The 21672-nt window shown below is 40.2% G+C and overlaps 2 protein-coding genes across 4 annotated transcripts; one reads left to right on the forward strand and one right to left on the reverse strand.

Moving 5' to 3' along the window:
• Positions 1 to 292: 292 nt before the first annotated feature.
• On the reverse strand, positions 293 to 12280 carry LOC122669768. 3 transcript variants are annotated; one of them, XM_043866617.1, is made up of 6 exons: positions 12017 to 12271; positions 10080 to 10180; positions 6926 to 7003; positions 6672 to 6743; positions 2534 to 2631; positions 293 to 1718 (listed from the first exon to the last, which is right to left on the reverse strand). In XM_043866617.1, exons 1-6 carry the CDS (start codon positions 12038 to 12040, stop codon positions 1111 to 1113), a joined length of 981 nt encoding a protein of 326 aa, XP_043722552.1. In that variant the 5' UTR covers positions 12041 to 12271; the 3' UTR covers positions 293 to 1110. The 3 variants fall into 3 exon arrangements, with proteins under 3 accessions (XP_043722552.1, XP_043722553.1, XP_043722554.1); XM_043866618.1 differs by lacking the exon at positions 6672 to 6743 and having other exon boundaries at positions 12017 to 12280; XM_043866619.1 differs by lacking the exon at positions 10080 to 10180.
• A 6516-nt stretch (positions 12281 to 18796) lies between these two features.
• Positions 18797 to 20452, forward strand: LOC122666878 (pentatricopeptide repeat-containing protein At5g48910-like). The gene has a single exon (XM_043862973.1). It carries the CDS (start codon positions 18801 to 18803, stop codon positions 20424 to 20426), a length of 1626 nt encoding a protein of 541 aa, XP_043718908.1. The 5' UTR covers positions 18797 to 18800; the 3' UTR covers positions 20427 to 20452.
• Positions 20453 to 21672: the final 1220 nt, after the last annotated feature.

The following is a 21672-nucleotide window of genomic DNA, read 5'->3' on the forward strand; positions in this document are numbered from 1 at the left end:
GGGCATTCTCCATGCTCCTCCATTCTCTGAATCACTCTCTCCATGGTGGGTCTCAACTCAGAGGTTGTCATTCCTCGCGGCATCTTTTCATCATCTCCACCAAATACTTTCTGGGTGCATACAAAGAACCTCAGTCCCTCTTGGCCGAGGGTCAGCCACCCCAGTGACCCTCTGACACTGTTTTCCTGGCTTCGCTGACAAAACAACCGACACAGGTACTACAAGGTACCACATTAAGAGTTTCTTGCCGGCAATTTTAAACAATTACAAGACATAAATGAGTACTCAATGATTACTTTGAAACAATCAATTATAAACATTGCTTCGTTCACCATAAGTTCTATAAACCAAAAGAAAACAAGGATTGGTCATGCCTGTCCATAACTAATACCAACTTGAAATTTTCTGACTCTGAACACAGATAATTCAGTTATATTTCTACCTGCCATACCAGGATGTGGTGATCATATCCTTACTATTATGTACCACCAATGTGACTCCAGTACATCACCTTAAAGATGGGCAACTGAAAAAGTAGAATCCAAACGACCAGTGATGAAAGAGAAACAACCAGCATGTAAGCATCAATTTCTCCCAACATCAATGAACAAATTTGACCCAGTTCAGCTCTGTGAGTTGAGATGTATCCCATTATCAACAAGATGCCAACAGAATTTAAGAGAACCTGAGGTTGGATAAAGGATGTAGCACCAGAACAATCTTCTCACCAGAACAAACTAATGAAAATTCAGCTCTCAAATCTTCAGTTCGACAACATCATAGTTTTCTGAGTCACCTCAGTTCAAGGAGCATCTTTTCCATGCAATCTCTCAGCCAGCTCCCTTTTGATAACTTCCACAGAATGCAGTTTCACATTTTCCATGGGACATGTACGTCTCGGCATTCACAGTTCTGAGAAGAGTGAGAAACCTCCAAAAATCTAAGAAGACACTGGCTTACTCTCCTATCCTTCCATTCCATGAAGTAAGAGATATCATGAATAAAGTTAACAGTCAAGGCACTATTCACACGGGCATTTGGTTCCTCTCTTCGAGCGTTTTGAGAACAAGAGAACGCATAGACCATATATTAGGTTCAAAACTTTAACCATTACTCATTATCAGTTGGCTTAGATTCGCTGCACTTCAACATAAGACCAGGATTCTCCTTGGTTGAATTCAGGCCCAAAGCATGAGCGAACATCCTCCTTGCAGCTCCCATATGCTCCCGCTTAATATGTTCCTGGCAAGCAACTCTGTCAGAGTTTCCGGCTTGTGGCACACTAACACTAGCAGACTGTTTAACAACTGGCTGTTTTTGCATCATCTTTTCATTCTCTGATGTAGTATTAGTCGGGCATCTGCCCACTGGTGTACCACACATCCTAGTACTACTCGAGGTCAAACATTGATTGGACCGGGGAATGGCCTCTTGAGAAGTTTCAGACCTTGAATTTCTATGGACTTTAATTTTCTCGGTTTGCTTTTCATTTTCTATACTTCCCAGGAGGGTGGTCTTATCATTGGATAAATCAATCCTCTGGCCCAGTGCATGAGCAATCATCCTGCGAGCAACCACAGGAACGTTTCGAGGCTTCTGTGAGACAGATTGCTTTATTTCATTGCCATCTTTTGAAAAGATTCGTTCACGAGCAGCCAGGTAAGCTGCTTCTCTCTCCTCCAGTGACAGTTGAAGAGAAGCTGGCTTTTTCTTCAATGCTGAAAAAGAAAAGGTAGCAAAACCTTATGACGCAGGTAAAGTGATACACATAGATGTGTTTTAACAGTATTTCAAATGCACTTTGTTGAAACTAGCTGAAGTACTACAAGAATAACTCTGTTTCATGCAAATCACCTGTGTACTGAAGCACTAAAAGCCCACATCCACATACAAATTTACAGTGCTTTGCATGCAAACAAAATGGATAATCTAGTTTTTCGTATCAGTAAGACAGGAAAAGAGCAGAAACCCAGACCATTTTGTCACCTAACATACTACGGAATAAAACAAACATGGCAATTTCTAAGTGTTTTGGCACACTATAATTGTTGGATTTGAATGATATTCATATGCCATAGATATAATTGTCGTATGGACGGGTCAGTTGACCAATGTCCAAACCCAATCCAACACAATATGTTATCAAGTTGAACACGTACAAACCCAACACAAGTAGCAAAAACTGCGTGCGACTCCTGCAGGGGGGCAATACTTAATGGACAAGACCTAGGTAATGGGAAATTATCCCTCTAAATAGAATGATTTTGAGAGTAGGGGAGAGGGTAATGGGCCTGGTGGCATTTTTACGTGTTAAATTATTGTATCCAGTATTTTATTTTTATTTTTTTGGGAGAGGGTGCGTTTACTAGTATGAGATATTCATAGTGCCTCATTCAACATCTAATGGATATACTCATACATGGACAGCTTTTATAAAACGACATGTAAGGAACTTCCAAGTGGGAAGATGTCTATATATTATGGCTCTTAAAGCTTTTAGCACTATCTACCAGTAGAGGCATTAACAATATACCTGGGAACGTCTCTTCCCGCCTTAGTAGTTGGCACGATGTTGTTGAAGACTGATAACCATCATACTGCCACAAAATATCACTAACAAGGATGGCTGGTCTGCAATTCAAACAAATAATGTTATGCAAAGGAAGAAAAAATTAAAAAGATGGTTGAGGCCTATGTCTTTCAGTTAATAGAAAATTTTTCATTTATATGTTTCTTTAAGCTGTAGTTGGTTTATTCTCACTTTATATGTTCTCTTCTTAGTCTTGGTTATGGAGATAAATTGTAAGGGGAGTTTTAGGTATTAGATGAATGTTTTACTTAATGTCATTGGTGATTGGACCTAAGTTGTAAGCTCACATTGGTGATTGGACCCAAGTTGTAAGCTGTTTTTATCAGTATAAACCCCCACGATTTGAGTAGTCTGTTCAAATCTCCAATGTCAGCTAGTAAATGCTGTATCAGAGCATTAAGATCCAGTGGTTACCATATTCTTTCCATCTTGAGAGTCCTCTTTGGGCTTCTCCATTATGGTCCACAGCAACCAATGCTGTATTTGTTTTTCTGAAACCCTAGTTGATGAGATAATGAAGAACTAGGGTTTCCTGCTGCAGTGAAGATCTGACTACACAAACTAAACCATAACATCAATGAAAGGTATACCAACAACAACAACGGAGGCCTAAAATGACCCTAGAAGTAAACAGGAAAGACATGCATAGTTTGGGCCTTGTCTCAAGTATGGCCTCGAATAGAGCTGACTGGAGGGCAATGATCCATGTAGCCAACCCCATTTAGGTGGGATATTCCTGAGTTTTTGTCGATGTTGTTGAGCGATTTTCTTTTTACTAGTATGTTTATCTGTTTTTGTCTTCGCAAGGATCCATGTAGCCGACCCCATTTAGTTGGGAAAAGGCTGAGTTGTTGTGGAATGATTTGGGGTGGGTTCAACGTAGGTTTGAGATTTACAGTTTCACATGTTAAAGAATAGGGGTGATAAGGATATAGGTTTTAGGGTTCAGATGTTAAGTAGTTAAGGATTTTTATGGATGGTGGTCGTATGGAATGTTAAGAGTTAAGACCATTGTAGATTCTCTTGTTTCCAATAATTAAATTAGGACTAGGTATAAACATAAACTGGATCGGTAGCTGAAATGAATATATTTAAAACCATGAAGATAATTTGTGTAGAGTGTGAAAATACCCTTCTACTATTATTGACACTGGCTATGCTTGACTTTTTAAGTGCAAACTGAGTCCTTGTAATAAAACGATCTAATGGACACTGTAACTGTCAAAAAATTCAATCAATCTGTTATTCAGGCTTTAGAATCTTTAATTTCCAACTAGTGATGCAACTAGCTTTGCTATATTGATGGTTTTAGAATATTGTAAGTTTGAATCATCTTTTTTTAATTAAGTTTATTATCCAATCTTATTGATGCAGATTCATCACCAAAATAGGCTTGTTTTATTAGGAATAAATCTAGGGTTGGGTTCTATACATGTTGAGCCTTTGGTCCCATGGGTTTTCAATGTAATAGGTCACTTTTATGGACCTAAAGTATGGATACATAGGTTGCATAAGGGATTAGCTCTATACTTATTTTATTTTCATGTTTTAGTGTTTTAAATTGAACCAGTCCAAAACTAGTTTGAACAAGTGGTTCAATTAAGTGACCTGAGTCATCTTTCTTTTATTTGCTTTCATTATAAGTTGAGTCCATACCTCACCCCGAATTTGAGAGAGGTTGTGAAGTGTAATTAGAGTCGGCTAGGAGCTTTTACTCTCCTAGGCTGATTAGGAATATGGCCTATGGCCACCATAAATAAAACAATTCGGTGGGGTGGTTATTATCACCTCTGAATTTTTGAAAATCTGCTATTGCTGCTCTGCAACTATGTTTCTACTTCGAAGAATTGCTTTGTGTTTGATCAAAGCTGGTGGGATTGGTGTTTGATCTAATCGACACTTTGTAGTGTGAAGTCCAGGTGGTTCTTTTGAAGCTCTCCTTCAAGTTACTTGAGGATTTCATTGAAATTCTAGCTAAAGATCCAATTTTTATTCAAGTTTCATCCTCAAACAAGCTGCTTCCAAGAGTAATCTGCAACACAGTAAGTTTGAGACATCCCCATCCCCATCCTTCTTCTTCTAATCCTCTACAACCCCAACCCTAGTTATCCCCTTTATTATTTTCAGTTTTCCCATACCTTAAATTCCCCACAGACCAAACCAGCCATCAGAACTTCATCAAACTTCAACCACAACACCCCAAGCCCATAAGGAGAACTCGATCTCCCTTGCTGCCCATCCCAACCACTGAAACCCTAATTCCCCCCATCTTAAATCAAAGCCCAAAACCCTAATTTCTACACAGCCCAAACCAACCGTCAGAACAATCTACAAATCTGACCGCTTATCCCTCAAACCCTCCTAAGAAAACCATTCAAACTTGGTTAACTTCTGTCCAGCCAAACCCTAGAAATCCATATTTTCCTCTTTTCAAAAACCCGAAACCCTAACCCTAACTTGCTGCTTATTCAAGTTTACACACTTCCATCCATCAAAACATCTCAGGACCTTCACTGATAGACTGTCCTACCTCAACTTGACATAACCCACACATCAAACCCTAACCATAATTTCACCAAAAACACCTATTTTGACCTAGCCAAACTACCTGTTCATATCAGATCCTGGTTTGCTGGCTTCTAGTTGGTCTCCTACCAATCTAGAACTACATTACTTATGGCCTGATCTATTAAGGATCAGTAATATCTTCTCCAGCCTAAGTTATAGCCCTCATTTGCTTGATTTTTTTGCAATTTAGAAGGATACTGCATTTTAACTCCTCTGTTTCTATGTACTTCTTATGAAGCTTCCCTTGCTATGGTTCTAACATTCATACCTCAGAATGTCTGTGAGACTATGATTATCTATTTGCTTTAAAATTTCTTGTTTCTCATGTCAAAACTCTAGTACCACTGAATCTAAAACCCTGCCACACTCTCCACTTATAAATCCAGGAACTTAACCATAAAGTCTTCCTATAATCTCACCAGCAAATTCCAGGATACACTACCAGTACTACCTCAATCCGAGTCCATTCACCAGTTAATCTACCCACTAAATCATAACATGGACCTTCCAATAATAAACTATATGAACCCTCCAAAATCAAACAAAATCAAATCTAAGAAAACAGAAACAGCCAACAAGAGAGATTCTTGGGGTTACGATTTCTACAACCAATCTCTGGTTCAAAAAGCTAGCAGAAGCAAAGAAAAGAAACACCAAAAATGCCATGAAGAAGAAAAAATGAGGAAACCAAAGAAATGGACAGAGTGAGCAGAGACAAGAAACATCCCTGATTAAAGGAAGATAGTGCTAAGGTCCCTTTCATGCTCGGTAAAAACCAGCTGCAGCCATATCCATGACTAACACATCAGAGACAAAATGCGAATGTGAGGCACTCCCCTATCAACATTGTCTCATTGGCATCCATTGCTTATTGGGGCGATAAGGCTGATTTAATTTGATCCTCATGTTCACGCATGATCAGCTCTTGAATGTCCACAAGGTCAGGGATAACGCACATCTCAATAAGATTTGGGACTTGACGAGGAGTAGGAAGTTGTTGGAGAATCTACATTGAGGTTTGAGGATGGGAACATCGAAAATATCTAGGGTTTATTTGTCCATATTCTATTTTTTAAGAGTGTTACTCCTATGAAATTACTTCTATTGAAATTTGAGATTTTTTTTACAAAATTTGAAATGACATGTTGAATTAGGGTTCTTGGCATAGTTGTCATGGCGTCTAGGAGACCAAGGCGTTGGAGAGGGCCTGGACGTCAAGGCGAAAACAACAAGGTACCTAGGCAGTACCTTGGCGATGCCTTGACAACTACAGTTCTTGGATCACATGGAAACTGACCTACATTACTATGACTGTAAGGTACAACTATGCAATGCAAGAGTAAGGTAAGAGAGCTTGGTAACTACACAATGAGAATTCCTAAGATAAAGCAAAACCATGCAAGGATGTACATCCATCAAAAGGTTAAACAATAAAATTGGTTGGCTAACATAAAATATAGAGAATATTAAAATGAAAGAGCCCCATGTAAGGGCCTTTTGTAACTCAACGCACATTGATGACTCTGGGCATCGTTCCAAAACTAGATGGCGATCATCTCCTTCACCAACAGATTCATGGGCAAACCTATGATACAAAATAATTGTAAGAATTGTTAGAAGGAAAAACAACAGAAAGACTATTAAGTGGGAAAAATGTTGTTGCGGATATAGAAATCAACTAAAACTACCCCACCCTTGAACCCACTTAAAAAGAACACTTGAACAAGAAAATAGATCATCCTCAAGCAGGTATCAGAGGCAGCATACCCAAAAATATCCGCTAGGCGATGCAAGAGAAGGCGGTTGTATGGATTCATAGGTTCCAGTTCCAGGATCCCATCTGTGCTGCAACCAACACGGCGGTAACATATATTAAACATAATTATACTTCAGATTTCCCAATTTCTGAATAAGATCCCCTTCCCCACCCCCACCACCCCCCCCCCCCCAAAAAAAAAAAAAGAAGAAGAAAAAGAAAGTGGAAAAACAAAAACAAAAAGTATCACAATTCTATAACTCTAAGCATCTCACCTTACCCAAATGACAAAATCGAAAACTTCATGGAGAACATACAAGATGTCAACAAACAAAAAATTCAAGGATCAAGGAACTGATGCTGCATTGATGGATTGAAAATCTAAAATTGGGTGTTTATATGTCCAAGAGCTCTTGGCATGATATTCTGTTGTAATATGGGTACAAGAGTATACTTGTCCATTAGGGTTTAGTTGGTGTTGCCCTAAGGGTATAATTGCACCTTGTACTTCATAAGCTCTATTATAATAAAGAGGACTTCTGTCTCATTGACATAAGTTCTTTTACCGCAAGCTATTTCTTCCCCAAAAAGATCTCCCACAGCTAACGAAATCTGAAAATTATCTCCTCCTTAAATCAGGAAGTTGAGAGCCAAATAAATCTGGAAAATAATTCTTTCTTTAATGCTGGTTGATATCCCCCAAAAAAGGCTGCTGGTCGATCCATGTTATATGGGCAGAATACTGGTTTGATCATGCTGGATCGATGGGCTCGAATAAACCCAGAATATGGCCCAAATTCAGACCCGATTTGGAACCCCATCGATGTACCAATATTGCATCATTTTTGGCCCTCCAAAACATTACAGCTTGCGTCAATATAATAGTCTTTTCCAAGAAATCAACAGGAAGTCTTTAAGTGTTTCTTATTGACTAAAGATATTCTAGGGATTTGTCTAAAGTAACTATTGAGTTTTTTACCAAGCAAGACGAAAGATAAACTGCTTAGAGAACTAATGTCATATTCATGTGCTTTAGGCACAAGTGAAATCATACAGCTTGTAGCTTGTATCAATACAGCAGTCCTTTCGAAGAAATCAACAGGAAGTATTTAAGAGGTTCTTACTGATTAAAGATTTGTTTTTTACCAAGCAAGACAAAAGATCAATGGCTTAGAGAACTGAAACCATATTCATGTGCTTTAGGCACAAGTGAAATCATACAGATGAATAGCCAGAAATTGAAGCAGTGGGGGATTAATTAGAAATCATAAAGGTGAATTGGCTTTGATTTTTCACCTTTCTATGGCTTCTGCTCAATGTATTCAGCTAGCAATCCTAGTCGATGGCCAGGCACCCTGGTGCATGCCTAGGCGTCACATAAGGATCCCGGGTACTGGTACAGAGACGGGAGGGATCTGGTTAGTTCAAGGGCACTAGGACAGAGAAGGAAAAAGTTGTCAATGCATGATAGAGAATAACAACAAGGTGCCTAGAATGCTTTCCCAATCCAACAACGGGTTTTTGAGTTTCTCTTTTTTCCCCTTCTCTTCTCAGTATTGATTTCCACCATTAACAGCAGCAATGCTGGCAAGGACCTTTGACAAGAAGTTATGACACTAAAGTCTTCAGTTATTCCAGAAACAAGCCGTAAGCACAAGCTTGACTGAAGACCATCAGCTCCAACTTACAGCACATAGACATGAAGTGTTCGTGCATTCACAGCTTCTACTTGATTGTGGTCACAATGGAAGGCATGCTAACATTGAATTTAAATGTGCTTCTCTCTCTCTCTCGCACACATTTATTTATTTCTTTGATATACTTTGTTGGTATATTAGGAAAGGATTGAATTCCCCTTCTTAAGCTTAAAATGATTTTTTCTAGCTGGCCACATTTAGATCTAAATCTTAAAGCCAAGGAGCCATGGAGACTGATCCCATATGGTATCTTGTGGTGCAATTGGAGAGAAAGTATCAGGCACATCTTTGATGACAAAGTGATGTTAGAAATTGGCCTCAGAACTTATCTATGGTAGCGAGATCTATTATAAGGTGAACTACAACAACTCAGTGTTATCCCAACTAAATAAGGTCGGCTACATGGATCTTTATCCTCGAATCAGCTCTGCTCGAGGTCATACTTGATACAAGGCATAAGCTATGCATGTCTTTGCTCACCACTTCTCCCAAAGTCATTTTAGGTCTGCCCCTGGCTCTTTTAGCCCCTTCAATCTGAATCAAACTCCTCCATACTGGAGCATCTAAAGGCCTCCGTTGAACATGGCCATGCCACATCAAACAACTTGCTCGTAGTTTATCATGTATCGGAGCTACCCCCAAATCAGTTCTAAAATTATTTTGTGGCAAGTGTTTTGCTGCTGGTCCCACTCCCGGATAAAGGATGAGGGTTGGTGCATCAGGTCAGCAGCTGGCACCCCAAAAAAACCCTAGCCAAACCCTTTTTTACAAGGATTCTAGAACCTTATATTTTCAACATTATATGGTGAACTAAGCCACAAAATAATTTTGTGATGTCAGAAGCTTCCTCAAAGGATAGTTTGTACAAAGAGCTAAGTCCATTTTGTTTATAATGTGAAGTCTTATAGTGAGAGCAATTTTTGGATGAATCTGGTTCCTCATTCTGTTTTTCTAATGAATATTCTCACTATAAAAAAATACATAAATCAATAGATAAAACATACAAAAAAAGGAGGATTCCATTGAATAAGATAAAAATTGTTGATCTAAAAGACCCTCAACCCCTGCACCATTCCCATCCCCTTTGTAATTCATCAACACTGTCATTTTATGTCCTCAGAATAGGACAATTTGTTTGTTGAGAGCCCAAGTCACAACCTCAAACCAACACACTTTGATGTACCATTAAGGGCATTGTTTGTCTCAGTGGCATAGTTATCAAGGCAAGAAGGCGACCATGGCATTTTAGGTTGTTAAAAAGCAAGGTGACACCGCCATGGCGCCAAGGCACCCAAGGCGTCCAAGGCGACCAAGGAAGAAAAAATCAATCCAACTTTTATTACAAACATAGTTGTGGTCAAGGCACTACCTAGGTGTCCAGGCACCTTGTTGGTATCACCTTGTGTCCAGGTCCCCTCCAATGTCTTGGATTGCCTAGATGTTGTGACAACTATGATTACAAAGTTACCTTGTGTCATCCTGAAGAAAATTAACCAAAGCTTCTTCCATGGAGAGAACAAGATGCTTGCAAGGAAGATTGTCTTTGACAAGAAACGCCAGCTCCTCAACCTGCAAACAAATTAACATTTTGTGTCGAAACAAACAAATAAAATGGTAAAAGAAACTACGAACCAAAAGTAAGAAAAGAAAATTAAGATTTATTGCCAATTACAATTGTGTTACATCAAGGATCAGCCTTCAGCCCTTATTTGTTTGCGCTTATCATGGATGATTTAACCAAAGACATCAAATATGAGGTTCCTTGATGTATGTTTTTTGTTGATGACATTGTTTTGGTGGATGAGACAAAGGCAGGGATTAACGCAAAGTTGGAGTTATGGAGATCAACATTGTAATCAAACGGTTTTAAGATAAGTAAAACAAAGACGGAGTATATGGTTTGTAACCTTAATAGGATGGTTAATGAGGTGGTGAATATTGATGAGAGTGAGATTCCACAAAGTGATTATTTTAGGTATCTAGGCTCAATCATAAATAATAAAAAAAAAAAGTGCTATAGTGGACGTCGTTGCTCATAGAATTAAAATAGGATGAATGAAATGGAGAGGTACATTCGAAGTTGTGTGATCGGCGTATTTTCTTTAAAGCTTAAAGGAAAATTTTATAAGATTGTCATATGACCGGCTATGATGTATGGTGTGGAATGTTGGGTAGTTAAGAAGTGTCAAATAGATAAATTAAATGTAGTGGAGAAGAGGATGTGATGATGGAAGTGTGGCAAAACTAGGAAGGATAAGGTAAGGAATGAACATATTAAAGCTAATTTGGGAATAGCTCCGATACCGGATAAGCTACGAGAAAGTTGTTTAAGGTGGCATGCTCATGTGCAACAGAGGCCTTGGGATGCTCCAGTACGGAGGAGTGATTTGATTGAGATTGAAAGAACTAAAAAACCAGGGGTATGACTAAATTAACCATAAGAGAAATGGTGAAGAAAGATATGCCATAGGTTAGGACTTGTATCATATATGACTTCAAATAGAGCTGATTGGACCGCAAGGACCCATGTCGCCGACCACATTTGTTGTTGTCTGCACATCTTAAAGTGCATGCACATGACCAGATTAGACATTATCATAAGCAATATGATTACAATATAACATAACACATTGAAGTAACTAGACATGATGTTTGTATATGTCAGACAGAACTCTTAATTAACTCATAGGATAAAGATTAAATCAAGTAATTCATACGGTTCTTTCAATGTGTGCAAACTGCTACTGGAACAAGCAATAGATAAACCCAAAAGACACTGGATAGATGATGTATTATCATTTGAGGTATGAAAATTTAAAGGTAAAGAACCGGAAAGGTTAGCCAGAACTTAATACTAAAGTTTTTACAGAATTCCTCAATGGCTGGGAATTTGTAGATCAGATTCCCAGGCACATGAGAGAACAGATAACAGGGAGCAGCATAACATCAAAAATGCCACCGCCAAGCTTTCAAATTTTCTTCTTAGTGACAGCAAAATTCAAACTAAAATTTTAATCAAGCTTCGAACTTTCCTAGGGCTTTAAGCATTGTCACCGTGCATTACTTCAAAATTGGCATCGATAAGCCATCAAATCTTTAGGAATATACCCTTTCAGTAAATACTTTCAACATGTTCAAATCTCTACAGGAATCCATTAAATCCAAGAAAAAGCATAAACAAATAAAAAAGACATCTTTTTTGGGTGAAGAGAACAAATAAATTACATTCTCCCATTATATTTGAAGAACTTGTGATTTTGACTTCTCCATGACATAAATATATCCAAAATCTCAAAAGCCCATCATGGATAACAGTGTCAACTGGTATTTAGTGCATATTCCAACACGCAAAAAAAATAAAAATAAAAATAAAAAAAAGAAGGGGAAGGAGAATGGGTGCCTTACCATTGCAAATTGCGTCATGGTCATCCTGAACCAGCCAAAGCGAAATTGGGTCTGTTTAAAATTAGGTGGGTTTCCTTCCGATGGGTTTTAATAAACCCTAGAACTGCAGAAACGCCTATTTTGCCTGGAGAGCTTAACCAGTGCTTTTCGGTTACGGGTTGGCTTTTGAAGTCTTTCTTACGGCAAGTGGAGAAGAAACTGCTAACAGGAATTGTAATTATGGGAGAAAAGATCTTTTTTTTGAAATATTATCCGGTGGGGACAGGAGAGTTAGGTAAGGTCGGGGCAATGGCCAATTGGCCATTTCCTCTTTTTCTTTTATTCTTTTTTATAAGTAGACAATGGCCTTTTCCTTTCCACACACGTCAACTTAGGGATTTCACGGATATTCTGCTGTACTTGATGTAGGAATTATGTGGAGGAGAGAGATCTATAAAGTTTAGCAAATGTGAGAATACATCGTAGAAATATGAACCAGGTAACAATAGGTGAATTTAGAACTTCACACTTTCTATTGACCTCTCAAAATATTTTTGTGGGAAAAAGAATTTTGTCTGAGATTGTAACCCACACCAACAGGATCCAAAAAGATTCTATCAATCCGGGCTGCAGAACCTAAGATGAGGTGGTGCATATTGACCGCCTTACCCCTGCCCAAACGCCTTGCCAGAGCAGGGGTAAGGCAGTCAATTTGCATCGCCTCATCTCAGGTGCTGCACAGCACTGCTGCCCGGATTGATAGGAGCCAAGTCCCAGCAACACTCTCATGAGTCCATCTCTTTTCTCCCCTATATGAAAAGACATCTATGCCTCCTTCTTTGGAGGAGGAGAGAGATAAATACATGGAAGTGTTGGCGTAGGCCACACTCGAGGACAAAAAACTATTTCCCATGTTTTTAATATAAGAGTATAAAAGAGTTGTTTAAAATATACGAGCATAAAAAAGTTTTCAAAAGGGTTCATTTGTTTGTAATCAAGATTACCAAAATTTGTGACTAGACTATTTTACCCTCTGTATAATGTGACTTGTCTCTCCACTCTTCTTCTTGATTCGATTTTCTTCTCTCTACTCCCACTACTTCCTTTCCTCTCGATTTTTGTCGTCGGCACTCTAAGACAATCCGGCCACACCCATCCCCTTCTCCTTAGGCTCTGGCTTCAACTCCCCTTCCCCCTCCCCTCCCTCTTCCTTGCAACAGAGAACGAACACCCTTGATTAAACTTTGCAATTTCAACTACCAAATAGGTTGTTGAGGAACTTGGCAACATCAACCATTTTGCTGAGTGAAGGCTTAACCTCTTTGAACTTGCAGGTCTTGAGCCCACAATCTAGTTTCCCCCAAAAGTCAGTCATACTAGTATGTTTTGAGTGAGCAGACGACTGCCGCTACTATCATCGCTAATGAGACCCATGAAGTCAGCGGATCTTTATCGCCCCCAGTACTGGGGGGTCCTATGTGCATCGTGCAGCGCAGCACGATCCATGTGTGCACTGTGGGGGGCCCACTGTGCGCACAGGACCGCCCCCAGTACTGGGAGCGATAATTTTCCTGAAGTCAGCAGGGTTTTTTTTGGAAGGTTTGAACAACAACACAAGAGGTTGTCTCCTCGTCGTCTAAGCCCTTAGCCATGTTGTCGTCAAAGTTGTTTAATTGTTTGGGTGGGAAGACGAGTGGGGAGGTTGCAGGGGTTGTAGGGATGTTGAGGTTCAGGGCGGGTGGGGATATTGCAGGGGTTATGCTGGGTTGGGGAAAGAGTAGTTGCAGGTGGTGAGGAGCTCTCTCTCTATCCATATTATTATTATTTTCTTTTCAAGTTTGTGGGAATACTGCAGGGGTTTCTAGGGTTCCAGATGGGGCCATGGGTTAGGAGTTGTGGCAGTAGATGGCAGGGATGGGCACAGGTTTGGGTGGTTGCATGTGTGGGGAAGTAGGGGATGGGGGTGGTTGCATTGTTGGGGGCGGAGTTGCAGTGGGGAGGGGATGTGTCTAGTTGAGGGTAGGGGAGAGATGAGCGTTGTGTGTTTCATGCAGAGGTAGGGGTGTGCTATATGCAAGGACAAGGATTGGGTATGTTGCGTGTAGGGGCAAGTGGGGTAGGGTGGGGGCTGTTGAAATTTAGGAGAGGGGTTGTGAGGTTGCAGTGGGGTTCGGTTAAGGGATTAGTTGCAAGGGTGGTGGTGGCGGGTAGGGTGGGGCTGAGTGGCATAGGGCGGGGTGGCTTGTGAGAAGGAAGGGTTGGATGCTTGCAGTAGTAACGACGAGGGGAGAGAGGGTGTTGCATATAGGGAGAAGGTGTGGGTTGGGTTGGGAAAGGCAGTCAGCCACTGAGTGAGAGAGAGAGAGAGAGAGAGTCTTAGCATGACACATCATGGGGTCATGGGAATCTTATCCAACTGTGCATTACCATCTATATCTCCTTGTATTTATCCTTTCTATTCTTGTATTTATTTGTTTCCTTGTATATAGGAATAGTTATAGGATTAGATTGATTTTATCTCTTGTATATATTACACTCCATTGATTTTATGTCTTATATCCTTCCACGAACATATTTTTCCTTTTTCCATTTCACAACACCCCATTCCGGGTTCCCCGGTTCTACCCCTCCCCATAACCCAACTCGATTCCGAGCCTGCTCCATTTCAACCCCCTGAACCTGCTCCAGGGCCGGTTCCCAATACCCCCACTGAACCCGTTACCCCACCTACCCCTACTCCTAATGAAACTCCTTTACCCGTTTCCCCACTGCCCGCTCCTGTTGAGGTCCCTCTTCGACGCTCCTTACGTACTCACCAGCCTCCATGACGATTGGAGGACTATGAGTGTTTGCTTACCTTGTCTCAACAATCTTCGTCAAACGTTGATTCAGGTACACTTTACCCTCTTTCTGCATTTTTAAATTATTCCAGATTTACCCCTTCCCATTTGGCTTTTCTTACCTCCTTAACCAGTGATACAGAACCATCTACCTTTACTGAGGCTATGCGGCACCAAGCCTAGCGTGATGCATTGAAATCAAAAATTGAGGCACTGACTCGGAATCAGACTTGGTCTATTGTCCCTTTACCTACTGGCAAGAAGGCTATTGGCTCCAAATGGGTTTATAAAATTAAGAGAAATTCCGATGGATCAGTTGAGCGCTACAAAGCGTGCTTGGTAGCTAAGGGCTACACACAAGTCGAAGGCATCGACTTTCATAACACCTTTGCACCGGTGGCCAAGTTAGTCACTGTGCGTGTTCTTTTAGCAATTGCCACTGTTCGTGGTTGGTCCCTTCAACAAATGGATGTTCATAATGCCTTTCTTCAGGGTGATCTTGATGAAGAAGTTTATATGCTGCCCCCTCCGGGTCATCGGCGAAAGGGGGAGACCTTGGTTTGCCGCCTACATAAATCACTTTATGGGCTCAAGCATGCCTCTCGTCAATGGTACTCTAAACTCTCCGCTGCCCTCTGCGATTTTGGATTTCGTCACTCTAAGTCCGACCATTCTTTATTTTATCTCAATCGTGGTGCGGCTTCGGTGTTCGTCATCCTCTATGTTGCTGATTTAGTTATTACAGGGTCGGAAATCAGCTTGATTGAGGAAGTCAAGGCTATGTTATATGCCCATTTTCACATTAAAGATCTTGGCACCCTCAAGAGCTTTCTTGGCATTGAGGTTGCCCGTTCAGCCAATGGCCTCACCCTCAATCAACGCAAATATACACTTGACATTTTGAAAGATTGTGTCTTCTTGGTACCCACCCTATGGACACTCCCACAGAACATAATTTAAAGCTTGACAATGAGTTGGGTACTCTTCTTTTCGATCCATCCTCTTATCGGCGATTGGTGGGTCGTTTGATCTATTTAACAGTTACCCTCCCCGATATCACCCATGCCGTGAACATCCTGAGTCAATTCATGCATCAACCCCGGCAGACCCATCTTGATGCCACCCATCAGCTTCTTCGATACCTGAAGGCTACTATTGGGCAAGGTCTTCACTTCTCTTGTAATTCTACACTTGAGTTATGCGCATATTACGACTTTGACTGGGCTAGCTACCCCATGACTCGGCGCTCCACCATTGCATTTTTTTGGGCGACAGTTTAATCCCATGGAAGACCAAGAAGCAGCACACCATCTCTCGATCTTCGGCCGAGGTAGAATACCGAGCCATGGCAGTGGCTACTTGTGAGCTTACTTGGCTGAGTTCTCTTCTCTGCAATTTGGGTATCCCACCCACGGCACCTGTGCCTTTATATTGTGACAACCAAGCAGCTCTACAGATTGCGGTCAACCTCGTCTTCCATGAGCGTACAAAACACATAGAAATTGACTGCCACTTTATTCGTGAGAAATTCCAACCGGGTCTCATCAAGCCCATGAAGATTACCACCAGCACACAATTGGTAGATTTATTTACCAAACCGCTTGGCTGCGATCAGTTTCGTCTTCTATTATCCAAGTTGGGCGTTCGGAATCTCCACGCTCCAACTTGAGCGAGAGTCTTAGCATGACACCTCATGGGGTCATGGAAATCTTAGCTCCAAATGTGCATTACCATCTATATTTCCTTGTATTTATCCTTTTTATTCTTGTATTTATTTGTTTCCTTGTATATAGGAATAGTTATAGGATTAGATTGATTTTATCTCTTGTATATATTACACTCCATAGATCAATGGAAATATACAACCGAGATTGCTATTGCAACTCAAATTAATTGTCTTCTTATCAGAGAGAGAGAGAGAGAGAGAGAGAGAGAGAGAGAGAGAGAGAGAGAGAGAGAGAGAGAGAGAGAATTAGCTCGATAACAATAGTATGTTGTAATCAGATTGGTTACAAATAGATTAACCCCTTTCAAAAATAAGTCGAAAGCATGCACATTATGTCGTTATCAAAATTTGTCATTGTTAAGCTCATTTTTCAAGTATGCATGTGAAATGACATTATTATCTTCATTGGAATAAATTTCTGTCATACAAAAAGGCAAAAAAGCAAGGTTATAAATTATTTGACGGGTGTCCATAAGAAAAACCCCAAAGTTAAAAAAGACTTGTCGTTAGCTAGGGAATTTATTATTTTAGAGATCGCTACTTGGTTGTATATCTTTTGCACCAGTATCAGGGCCAATGAGAGCATGTCCAGGGGCATCAACATGGATGGGTGGTTTGATTTCATATGGGGCGGGAAGGTAATTTCACACACTCCTGTGTTTGAATGCATGAACCACACGACCAGACAACATTCTTTTTTCCTTTGTTTTATTATTATTTGATATTGAATGTTATTGTAATTGTTTTTTTGTTTTTTTTTAGTAGAAGTTATTGTAATTGTTTAAGGATCAAGGTTTCCTTCATCCATGTGTGAGGAGAGAAAACTCTTAATTTATAGGATCTAATTCAATAAAAAAAAAATAGAGAGAGTTTTCATACACGGTCGTGTAAACCGTATATGTGAGAGGGTAGGAGTTTCAAGGCATTAATTAATGGGTGGGGATTTATGACTTTTCCAACTCTTTGTGAGAGACCCTCTCACATACACGGCTGTGTGGTATGGAAACTTTCCCCAAAAAAAATTTAGATCTTCTACAATAAGGTGCAAGAGTTAATGATGAGATTCACTGCTTCAAGAGTCTAATGACATTGTCAAATCACTGCAGATGAAGAGATTCTCTCTTTTTCCTAGATGATGAAAAATTTCTATCTTATTTTAGAAGATCCATTTTTTCTCAACTCATGAAATTTCTTCATCTAGACGATCTGACCCTCCAATTGGACTAGAGATTTGAGACTTTAAACAATAAGGGGTAAGAGTTAGTGTCAATCACAATCATTTTTTTAACTTACTTTGAAAACTAGATCGTAGTTTAAACTATTTTTTTTTTGGGAAATAGTTTTCTGTCTAGGAGTGTGGCCTACGCTAGCGCTTCCACATGTCTATCTCTTTCCTCCTCAAAACAAGAGGGCAAAGATGTCTTTTCATTTGGGTAGGAGAGAGATAGAATCATGGGAGTGCTGGTAGGCCACACTCCCAGGCAGAGTTCTTTTTCCCTTTTTTTTGACATCTAATGCTACATAGTGTATGCTAGCATTCTTTCTCTTATTTTGTTTTATGAAAAATAAATGGGAAAATGTTCGTGGGGCACGCCATGCCCAGACATAGTGGGAGTAAAATGACCGCCCCACCCCATGGAAGGTGAAAATCCCGCCCTCGATATGCCAATGCGCGATGTCATTAGTTGTCGTGCACATGTGGTCCCTGTGCTCTCCAAAACAAATTTATCAAAAAAACTCATTCTACAAAGGGATCCAGATCCTCTATTTAAGGGTAAGGCGGTCATTTTTCATCTAACTGTATCTGCACAGTACGGTAAGAAGGGGCAGCTTAGCAGTAGAAGATCCGAATTGTTCTACAAAGATTATTAATGATTATAAATAATTACTGCTGCTCATCTTGCTGCTTAGATTGAGCGTCGAAACAGCAATCAATAATATTGATTGGATTGGATGGTTCATAGCTGGAAGATCCAAGTAAAACCCCTCAGGTAGTGAGGTGTGGCGGTGTGGGAGGCTTTGAGACTCTAGACTGATAGACTACAGAGTGCAGAGTCCAATCTCTAGAGCAGTAGAGCTAGCTTGCATCGTGCGGCGGTGCAGTACGATGTAGTACTGCACCGTGCAATAACTGCATACGATAAAAATTCGATAGGCTGATGAAAGTTTGAAACTCGGGTTGGGGTTAGAACTAAGTTAGGCAAGGCACTGAGTTCGTTACTGGGAGAGGGAGAGGGATATGATCCTCAAGAGTACCCTTCCATGGATCAGTTCTCTATCGTCGTTTCCACCTCTACCGACGGCTCTCTCTCTTCTCAACGGCTGCAAATCAACCAGAGAAATCCAACAGCTCCACGCCCTTGCCGTTAAAACCGGTTTCTTTTATTACGAGCCATTAGTGGCCAGCAGAATCGTTGAATCCTGTTGCTCCATTTTCCATTATTCTTCTCCCAAATCAGAAGACGTTAATTATGCTCTTTCCGTCTTCGACCAAACCCATTATTCCTCTACATTTGTCTACAATACCCTTATCAGAGCTCAGACCCAAGTTGATCAATCCGAAGAGGCCTTGTTGTTGTTCTACTGGATGCTCTGCGACCCTTCTCCAATCGTTCCCGACAAGTTTACCTTCCCTTTTGTCCTCAAATCGTGTGCCCAGTTGGGTTCCATTGAAGAAGGTGAACAGATACATAGCTTAGTTTTGAAAACCAACTTCGTATCTGACGAATTTGTGCTGAATTCTATAATTCACATGTATGGTCGATGTGGGAAGATCAATAGTGCCCAGAGAGTGTTTGAAGGAATGTCAGAACGGAATATTGTGACTTGGAATTCCATGATTGATGGGTTAGTGAAATCAGGGGACCTTGGTTCGGCTTATAGACTATTCTATGAGATGCCTCAGAGAAACCTTGTGTCTTGGAATACAATGATTGCTGGGTATGCTCGACATTCATTTCCCTATGAGGCCCTTGACCTTCTTGTTGAGTTGAAGGTAACAGAGATTAGTCCAGATGAATCTACTTTGGTCAGTGCCATCTCGGCTATTTCTGATCTGGGTCTGCTCCGTCTAGGCAAGTTGGTCCATGGATATGTAATTCGGCATGAGTTTGCACTTACTAGTGCCCTTGGGGCGTCGCTAGTTGATATGTATTCCAAATGTGGAAGCATCTATGGCGCCTTGCGAGTCTTTATGGGCATCCTTAATAAAAATGTCGGACATTGGACATCACTAATTGTTGGGTTTGCAGTCCATGGACTTGCTGAGGATGCTCTGAAGCTGTTCTCACAAATGCTGAGTTCTGGGGTGAAGCCTAATTATGTAACATTCATAGGTGTTTTGAGTGCTTGCAGCCATGGAGGTCTGGTCAAAGTAGGCTTAGAGAATTTCAACCTCATGAGAAGAACATACAATATTGAGCCTACGATACAACATTATGGTTGCATTGTTGACTTACTCGGTCGCTCAGGTCTTCTCAGAGAAGCAAAAGAGCTTATAGAGAACATGCCTATTAGACCTGGGCCGGTGTTATGGGGATCTTTGCTGTCTGCATGCAGGAACCACAGAAATATTGAGATTGGAGAAATTGCTGCACAAAATCTAGTTGAGGTTATGCCAGACTTTGGAGGTGGTTATGTTCTTCTTTCTAATCTATATGCAGGTATTGGAAGATGGGAGGATTTTGGTAGAGCAAGGAGGGTAATGGCAGATAGGGGAGTTAAGAAGGTCCCTGGCTTAAGTTGGATAGAGGTTGATGGTGAAATTCATGAGTTTGTTGCAGGAGATAAGTTTCACCCAAGAAGTGTAGATATCTACAATGTGTTGGTTGACTTGGACAGTAAACTGAGATGGGTGGAGCTATAAGTTAGCTTAGAAATTTGTATATTGGATAACTGGCTGCTACACAATCCGTGGAGGAAAGAAGCAAGAAATTCAGAACTTTCCCTTTGTATAAAATCTGGTTCACAATTATATTTTAGAAGATAAGGAAGATGGTACATGATTCAACATTTTAAGCTGAAGAGATGAACAATATTTGATAAATTTGAAGTCCGTCATCGTCAATGAATCATCACTGCAATAACCATTTGGCATGGACAATAAGCTTTTTTGGCTCAGAAATGACCCAGTTAGACACCTCTAATACTCCAGTGGTCTACATTTCTTTTGACTTTCAAACCTTCAGTTATGGGTCTAGAGTTCTCGTTGGTCTCTTTATGGGCCTAATCCCAGTTCAGGATGTCAGCTTCTAAATGCATAATTTTTATCGAGGAACCAATTAGCCATATGTTTCCTCTGTACAATTTAACCAATCTATAATTGTTTGATCTTTTTGATTGGACATACTTATAAGTTGATAATAGTTGTTTTTCCCTGAATGCTATCAAGTCATATCTGAATACATCTCTTAAATTCATTTGGTATGCCCATTCAATTATTTGCATTGTGATTGCTAAATTAGTTATTACCTGTAATAGATCCTGTAGACATAAAATCTGACATCATTGTTGGTTTTCAACTTTGGATGGTGTCCTTATTTGTGTACACTTTAGATCTCTTGATACCTTTGCTTGCTTATATTGAAATGTTATCACCTATTCACCATGCCATGCATCAATTGTCATTTCCTATTCTCAGTAATAATATGGAATGCCTAACCCTGTTTTGATCTGTTCCAAATTTCTTGTCAATGCATGAAGAGTATGGAATGTCCAAGTCTAATACCTATGTATTATTATCTCCTGCCTTGGTACAATTTGGGATTATTCTCCCTACTTTTTTTTCATCAATGGTTTCATCACGGAATCAGCCCACTAATATGTGCAATGACAGGTACGGCCATTTGATGATGATGATTTGCCAGCTTGAAGTTGCTAACTTACACTTATGTCTAACCAGCTAATTTGGCCCAACCTACCTTAAGACAGGCCCAAGCTGGGCTGAATTCGGGGTTATTTGTTTGTTTTTTAGTGCAGGTTCATGTGGATTAGAGTAATGAAAAGGAAAATAGGAAGTTTTTAGGACAATATAATAAACAATATTCTACCATTGTCACTTGCATTTGTGCTCATAATATGGTGATGCATTGGTCTCTTGCCCTAAGCTTAGT

Source organism: Telopea speciosissima, chromosome 7, assembly GCF_018873765.1.
Source record: "Telopea speciosissima isolate NSW1024214 ecotype Mountain lineage chromosome 7, Tspe_v1, whole genome shotgun sequence".
NCBI classification, from domain to species: domain Eukaryota; kingdom Viridiplantae; phylum Streptophyta; class Magnoliopsida; order Proteales; family Proteaceae; genus Telopea; species Telopea speciosissima.

Coding starts and splice junctions, on each gene's coding strand:
- LOC122669768 (XM_043866617.1), bottom strand. CDS start 12,040: ATGACCATGACGCAATTTGCAATG. Junction 10,181..12,016: donor CCATGACGCAATTTGCAATG/GTAAGGCACCCA, acceptor ATTTGTTTGCAG/GTTGAGGAGCTGGCGTTTCT. Junction 2,632..6,671: donor CGATGCCCAGAGTCATCAAT/GTGCGTTGAGTT, acceptor TTTGAATTGCAG/ACCAGCCATCCTTGTTAGTG.
- LOC122666878 (XM_043862973.1), top strand. CDS start 18,801: ATGATCCTCAAGAGTACCCTTCCATGGATCAGTTCTCTATCGTCGTTT.